This window comes from Akebia trifoliata, unplaced genomic scaffold (genome assembly GCF_017979445.1).
Source record: "Akebia trifoliata isolate Shusen 1 unplaced genomic scaffold, ASM1797944v1 Contig00242, whole genome shotgun sequence".
NCBI classification, from domain to species: Eukaryota; Viridiplantae; Streptophyta; class Magnoliopsida; order Ranunculales; family Lardizabalaceae; genus Akebia; species Akebia trifoliata.
Window position 1 is genome coordinate 47,079 of NW_028236893.1, and position 7,723 is coordinate 54,801.

General features: G+C 35.4%; 1 protein-coding gene across 1 annotated transcript; it reads left to right on the plus strand.

The window, feature by feature from the left end:
* Positions 1–305: 305 nt before the first annotated feature.
* LOC147381817 (importin beta-like SAD2 homolog) lies at positions 306–7,718 on the plus strand (the record flags this gene model as incomplete). Its single annotated transcript, XM_086429939.1, has 10 exons — positions 306–609; positions 1,542–1,677; positions 1,766–1,853; positions 3,285–3,458; positions 5,959–6,121; positions 6,217–6,401; positions 6,487–6,660; positions 7,219–7,364; positions 7,442–7,565; positions 7,664–7,718. Coding segments are annotated over exons 1-10 (1,335 nt in total), but the record flags the coding sequence as incomplete, so codon positions are not given.
* Between the last annotated feature and the right edge of the window lie 5 nt (positions 7,719–7,723).

Genomic DNA, 7,723 nt, shown 5'->3' on the forward strand with positions numbered 1-7,723 from the left:
ATAATAACATAGGAGGTGACATTCCAAATGTTTTCCCTCCTAGCGAAAAACCATTTTAGTGAAAACTTGACTTTCAGGGAAAAAAAAAAAAAATCAAAACGCCTAGAAAATCACATTTTCTAGAAGAAATCATTTTGCCATTCGTTTTCAATGGCCAATCAATCAAACAAACCCTAGAGAAGTCAATTTCTCCCACCGAACTCGAGCACTGTTACACGTCCGAGTCAACGTGCTGTGTCCTCCGAGTCAACTTCTCGCGTCTCGGAGACTTGAACCCTAGGGGTTTAAATACTCCATTTCTTCCTCGTTTCTCTGCGTAGTAATACTCTCTCACGCACAAAAGGAAGAAAAGCTCTCTCAATTTTCGCAGCCTTTCTTCTTCTTTCTCGAAACCCTAAATATTAAATCTCTCAAAACTCAATTTCAGATTTTTTTCGATCGAATCTAGTTTTTAATCGAAAAATTTCCATTTCTCGATTGACGATTATTCGGATTCGTTGAGTGTTTGTTACGGTTCAGATGGATCTTCCTGGTCTTGCTGTTATCCTTCAAGCCGCACTTAGCCCTAATCCAGATGAGCGAAAAGCTGCTGAAGAAAGCCTCAATAAGGTATTATTGATCTCTTGTTTTTGATTCGTAAATCTCTCCAGTTCTAGATATTAGAGATTGATTCATAGTTGAAATTGATCCCTGTTTTCCTGACATTTGAGATTGATCGTCGATGTTTATATATATTTGATTGTATTAAATTGTGCATTTTTGCTTGTTAGTTGGTTTACTTGTGACAGCCACTATATATATATTAATGGTTACTTTTTTCCTTTTAATTGAACAAGATAGATAGTTTTTTTATTAGTTCTGTGAATCATAGTAACCATGTTTGGATTAGGTAATCATTTTGTGGGATTCAATTCAGTTCATTCGAATAAATCTGGAAAGTACGCATGTTGTTTTTGTATTTCTTGCCAAAACCCATCATCTTCAAACTCCCTAAAAACCAAGTTCAACTTTGAAGCAGCCAGTCCGCTTCGAAATTTTTGAGGAACCCTCCTTCTAATATGACACATATTTTTTTTGTATTTATTTCACACCCCTACTTATTCATTAATATTTGGAATACCTCCTTGGAGACACCACTTATAATCTAAAGGAGAGGGTTCTTCTGAAATTTTGAAGTGGGATTGACGCTTCAAAATTCCCCCCCCTAACCCGATCTTGTTCTTGACATTTAAATGTTGAAGAAAATAACTTTTTAAGGTGGAAGGGTAAAAATATTTCCATATTGGGCGATTAATCAATAATTCACTGATTACTTTTGTCTATTAGTTGATTTAATCAGCCACTCCCTTATCCGGAGAACTTTATATGTGTGTGTGTGTGTGTGTGTGTGTGTATTTATTTATTTATTTTCCATTGAATTTGGAGAATTTTATTTCTATGATGTGAAGCTGTCGTTACTTCTTTGAGTCCTCACTTTAATTCATAATTGGTTTGCCATCATTTTTTTCCTGATGCAACTATTATTGTTATTTCGATTGCAGTTCCAGTACACACCACAACATTTGGTGAGGCTGTTGCAGATCATTGTAGAAAATAATTCCGACTTGGCGGTAAGACAAGTCGCCAGTATTCATTTCAAGAACTTTGTGGGGAAAAATTGGTCACCTCATGATCCTGGTATGTCATTTGCATGAGTTGCAACTTCCAAGCCTACTGATTCTTCCTGTGGAGATTTAAATAACACTTTACTTATTTCCCTATGTAGATGAGCAGCAGAAAATATCACCAAATGATAAAGACATGGTTAGGGGAAATATTCTAGTATTTATCGCTCAAGTTCCCCCTTTGTTGAGGTACACTATTAGATATATAGCTTCTGCATTTCCCAAAATTCTTGTTGTCCCAAGTAGCAATTGAATTGCTTGCACCAATAGTTTTCTTTGTTACTACAACCCTGTTCATAAGTTTGGAGGGATATTATTGGAAAATGGTTAGTAGAGGAAAGACAATAAGGTTGGAGGGGTAGTTTTGAAAAGGGGGTTAAGAGAGGAAAGATAATAAAGTTGGAAGGGTATTCCTAGAAGAAGAAAGACAATAAAGTTAAAAGTGTCCTCGGGATTTATAGAGAGATTAAATTTCAACCTCTTTTTATAGGGGGATAAAGAGAATGGGTCCACAATTGTGTTTTGCGATATATATATTAAACACATCTTTACAACTCCTATAAAAAAATTTACCAGTCTGAGATTTAGATCCAACGGTAGACCACCTCATCCTAATAATTAACCCAACTGCCACAAGGCATTTCATGGAATTAGATGGTGTTGTGAAGATCCTACGGTGGAAAACTAACCCAACTATGACTAACTAAAATGTTTGAAACCACCTAGCAACTACCCACACATATCTCTCTTATAACTTCTCTCCTTTATTGTTTTCACTCTTCACCTCCTCTATCTTTACTATATTTCCTTTTTTTACCTCTTTACCCCACTTTATTGTTCTTTTACCCTCTTAACTTTAATTTTTTTAAAATAATACCCTTCCAAGTGTATTGCCTTTCCTCGTCTATCCCTTAATCCCAAACAGGATGCACGTGCCATAGACTACTATTGGAAAAGGGGTAGTGAAGGAAAGATAACAAAGTTGGAGGGGTATTATTGAAAAAGAGGGGAGAAGAGGAAAGACAATAAAGTTAGAGGGATGTTAGAGGGGTATTCTTGGAAAGGGGGTAGAAGAAGAAAATCAATAAAGTTGAAGGGTATTATTGGAAAGGAAATGAGGAGGAAAGATAATAAAATTAAAAATTGTCCTTGAGATGTGTAGAGATATTAAATCCCAGCCCCTCTTTATGGGAGTGGGGGATAAAGGGAGTGGGGTCCACTACTTTGTTCTATTATATAGTGTGTATGTGCGCGTGCATGTAAGTATATGTCCCTTGTTGATAGATCAAAAAAGGTAAGATGAGTTAACACTATTTGGACAAAGGCCTATGAAGATACTATTCAAGTTATTGGGGACAAAGCTGGCTTGATCTTTGATTCCCCTATGGGCTCACACTTGCATGTTTGTGAGTACTTGTACTCAATTGTATTCTGTGTACTCTCTTCATTTAATTTACTAATGTCAATATCACACTCTCGGTTGGTTGTTTGTAATAATTCATTTTTTTGTGAATATTTGTATTCAATTATATTCAATTTACTCTCTCCATGTCGTACAATTCTAATTTTCTAATGTTAATATCACACTCTTGGCGCTGATTTCTATTTAATGTTATACAGAGCACAGCTTGGCGAGTGCCTCAAAACAATAATCCATGCAGATTACCCTGAACAATGGCCTAAACTTATCTATTGGGTGAAGGAGAACCTACAAGGTCAACAAGCATATGGAGCTTTAAGTCAACAAGTGTATGGAGCTTTATTTGTGCTGAGAATTGTTTCTAGGAAATATGAGTAAGTATATGTTGTTTTATCATTATAGAAATTAAAGATTTCTTGCTAGTGCCATCTATTTATACAGGGAATTTCCTTTTTCATTTGCTTATTTATACTTGATAGTTTTCAGGTGTATCACCTGTAGTTTTGAAAGAAGACAAGTATTGTTGCTGTTGGGCATGGTTACCTTTTTTTGGTCATCTGACCTGAAACAGAAAGAGACCTGAAAAGTTGCATATAATAGCTATATTCTATACTTATATTTTGATATCATCCTCGTCTTTAAGGACTTATTCCAACTATTTGGGATTAGCCGCAATAGCGTTTTTAAAAGGCCATTGTGGTCTATCCCCTGGGATTAATGTGTGACTTCTCCCAAATATTCTGTGCTTTCTCAAAAAGTGCTAAAACTTGTCAAATGTACGATCATCCAGATGGATGCCCCTCACACGTTCTACATCTTTTTAAATTCCTTAGTGCACCTTATGTGCATATGCAGGTGGTGTCAGATGGTAGTACTTAAGGTTCAATGTCTGCATATATGAAACTGTTTTTTAACTTAAAATATAATTTTTCACTACATTTTGTATTACCTATATTGTTAATGGAAAAGGGTATGCTCATGGGGCTTAAGCTCCATGCTGTAAGGCTTATGCTGCAGTCTACACAATCGATGCTCCTACCCCATGCACCCATGTTTAAAATCACAGACTGATCCTGTATGTTATTCCATAGTATCTCGATCAAATATCCCTTGATAATGCAAAACATAATGTCAGTGAGAGTTGATACCTCGACTTAGGTTCAAGACCTCCTACACTTCCTACCTATTATCCACTAATCCCGTTAGCCTTAAAAATATGCATAGTGTAAAAATGATATGAAATGATGCCACCATTCATTTAATTAGTTGAGTAGCTAGTGATGTTTGCTAATCCTTATGAACCCAATGCCCTGAGTGAAGGACAACACAAGGCTTTAGAAGAATTAGCTTCGATTTGATGTGGACTATGTAAATCCCTTCAGTTTGATCTGGACCATGTAACAATATTGTAAGCCTTTGAACAAACTTAACACCTCCACCTCATTGGATTTTTGAGGTCAATTTGCCCAGAAAATTCCAGCAAAGATCCTTTATTGCTCCAAGCTCCTTCAATTATAGCCTTTGAACCTTGCTTTTGGGCCAAAGTCCATCTTGCCAATCAAATAAACTAAATAGCTCCACTTTAGCATGGTCATAAGCCTTGTCCATATAAATCTTGCAAACTCTCTGGGATATTTGACCCTTTCGGCAAGTCAATGCATGCTTCATGAAAATTTGTCTTCGACATCTTGCTTTTTTGATATTAACGAAACATAGGCATTATTCAAGCAACAATCAAGGTAGGCATTTGGACCTGGAGCCTTATTGCCCAATAAAATATGGGGGGTGGGGGGAAGTCGGGATCTCCTCCTCAAAAGCTCTTAAAGTGCAACTACTCTCCTTCATAGGAATACTGCAAAAAGAATGCATCCAACGAAGATTTGTATGCAATATACCTTTTTCAACTTTATATAATCGTCCAACTTTTGAACAAAGAAAGAAATGAGAGTTTTTGGTGATTAATCTATTTCATTTATGTGAAAAACTTAACTTCAGAGTTTCTTCTTTTCGATCAAAGTCCTCCCTTTTGTTTCTTCCTCCTTTGAACAAAAAATTAATGATAGAAAGCGCATGGCATCCTAGAAGATTCTTTATAAAGAAACCCTAGATTCTTCTTCTTCTTCTTCCCCACCCACTCCTACTCCTAGTCCTTTCCTTGTGTCTGTTTCCCCTTGTCTGTACTCTTACATTTCAAGAAAAAAGAAACAAATTGGCACTTTCAGACCTTTGTCTTCCCTCTTTTCTTCTTATTCTTCTTCTTCTTGTGTTTCTATATGATGAATTATTGGAGACTTTTAGCATATTTTGGTTTTAGAATATTATCCAAGCATTTTTTTCTCAATTTATGAAGCAAAGTTTGTTTAATCCTACTATCCAATGATTTGAATCCCAATCTATATCCAATTCTACTCCTTACAATTTGTTTTGATTTTAACAGCATTGTGGATATGTAGTGAAATGTTATTAATATTTACAAATTTCCTTAGATACAGAAAAGTTCTTATTTGATTAATGGTGAACGCATTTTTCTGTAGTTTTTTGTGAAGTGATGTATGGCCAGTGACAAGCATGCGTGGTCCCAGTACTGCTTTATTGTTAATAGTACTAAGCTCCATTAAACAAGATGGTAACACCTTATAGTCTAAAATGGCCAATTTCGCGAGCCGCCACGTCAAGAATAACTCCTCGATAATTAGGGATTATTTAATTTCATAATTATTTATCAAAAAAAAAAAATATTTAATTTCATAATTTCCAATATTGTTATCCTTGTTTTCCCCCCTTATTTTTCTTTGTAGAATGTGTTAATTATTAATAAAGCATTATATTTATTGATTTTACTAAACTTCCCTACTGTTTTGTTGTTTTTTGAAGGTTCAAGTCAGATGAAGAACGGACACCAGTTTGTCTCATTGTCGAGGAGACATTTCCGAATCTCCTCAGTATATTTAATCAACTTGTTCAGATTGCCAACCCTCCTCTTGAAGTTGCTGAGCTGATCAAACTCATCTGCAAAATTTTCTGGTCATCAATTTATGTATGTTTGTGCAACATGAAAAGTTGATAGTTTTACAACAACTCAGTTTTAAGATTTATCATATTTTAACCTAATTTTGATGATTCTTTTTCCAGTTAGAGATTCCAAAACAGCTGTTTGATCCAAATGTTTTCAATGCATGGATGATTTTGTTCTTGAATATATTGGAAAGGCCTGTTCCTTCAGAAGGCCAGCCTACTGATCCAGATCTCAGGAAATCATGGGGATGGTGGAAAGTGAAAAAATGGACAATTCACATTTTAAACCGATTATACACTCGGTCGGTACTTGGTTCAAAATTGGCTCTCCAAAATTAATTTATTGTTTTGTGACTTGTCCTGACCGTTTAAATCTTTACCTCACAGGTTCGGAGATTTGAAGCTTCAAAAACCAGAAAACAAAGCTTTTGCTCAAACCTTCCAGAAGAATTATGCTGGGAAGATTTTGGAATGTCACTTGAACTTGTTGAATGTGATCCGTGTAGGTGGCTATTTACCTGACAGAGTTACCAACCTTATTCTCCAGTATCTGAGTAACAGGTTCGTGTAGTTTTTGTTACTAAAGTCTATTTCATGGTAACATCGAATGCTTATTTATTTCAGCCTTCACATGCTGCTCTTTATCATCATACTTCTCCTAGTTGCTGATAATTCAATATGTATGATTTCTTTTTATGAAGCAACTAAACTAGAGGAATACATCATATAGGGCAATTAACAATACTCATGCAAGGCAGGCTTCTAAGTTCTAATACCGACTTCAAGGCTGTACATATAGGCACAATAAGCAAAAAATCAACAACTTTTCCTGTTTAGTCATGGTAACTGATATTCTTTACGTTGAAGTAGAAGTGGTTACATACACACATATTGGTGTCATTAACCTAATTACAAAGTTTTCATACGTACTTGATATCATCAAACTCAGTAGTTGGATTTGTATGCTGCTTTCCACATAATGAACACTATTCTATTCTTTCAGCAGTTAATTTGGATGTTGTAGGTTTAGGCAGAATACCAATTTTATCACCAGGGATAATTTTGTATCAGGTGTTTTACTTGGATGAATTCATTCAGATCATGTTTTACTTTCTGCAGTATTTCAAAGAATAGTATGTATCAGTTGCTGCAGCCACAGCTTGATGTTGTTCTTTTTGAGATAATTTTTCCCCTTATGTGCTTCAACGACAATGATCAAAAGCTATGGAATGAAGATCCTCATGAGTATGTAAGGAAGGGTTATGGTGAGTAATCAGAATTTAGCCATATTGTTTTTCTCAGAAGTCAACAACTGGTCTGAGCTCCACTTGCCTTGCTGCAGATATTATTGAAGATTTATATAGTCCTAGGACAGCTGCCATGGATTTTGTTAGTGAGTTGGTTAGGAAACGTGGAAAGGAGAACCTTCAAAAGTTCATTCTGTTCATTGTAGAGATCTTTAAGAGGTACCTGTTAAATTCCATATTCTGCAGAATCTATGGGGTTATGCTGTATTTCAATATTTGAGAATTGTTTATATATTTTATATTATTATGCTATCCAGATACGATGTGGCTTCAATAGAGTATAAACCATATCGACAAAAAGATGGTGCCCTTCTTGC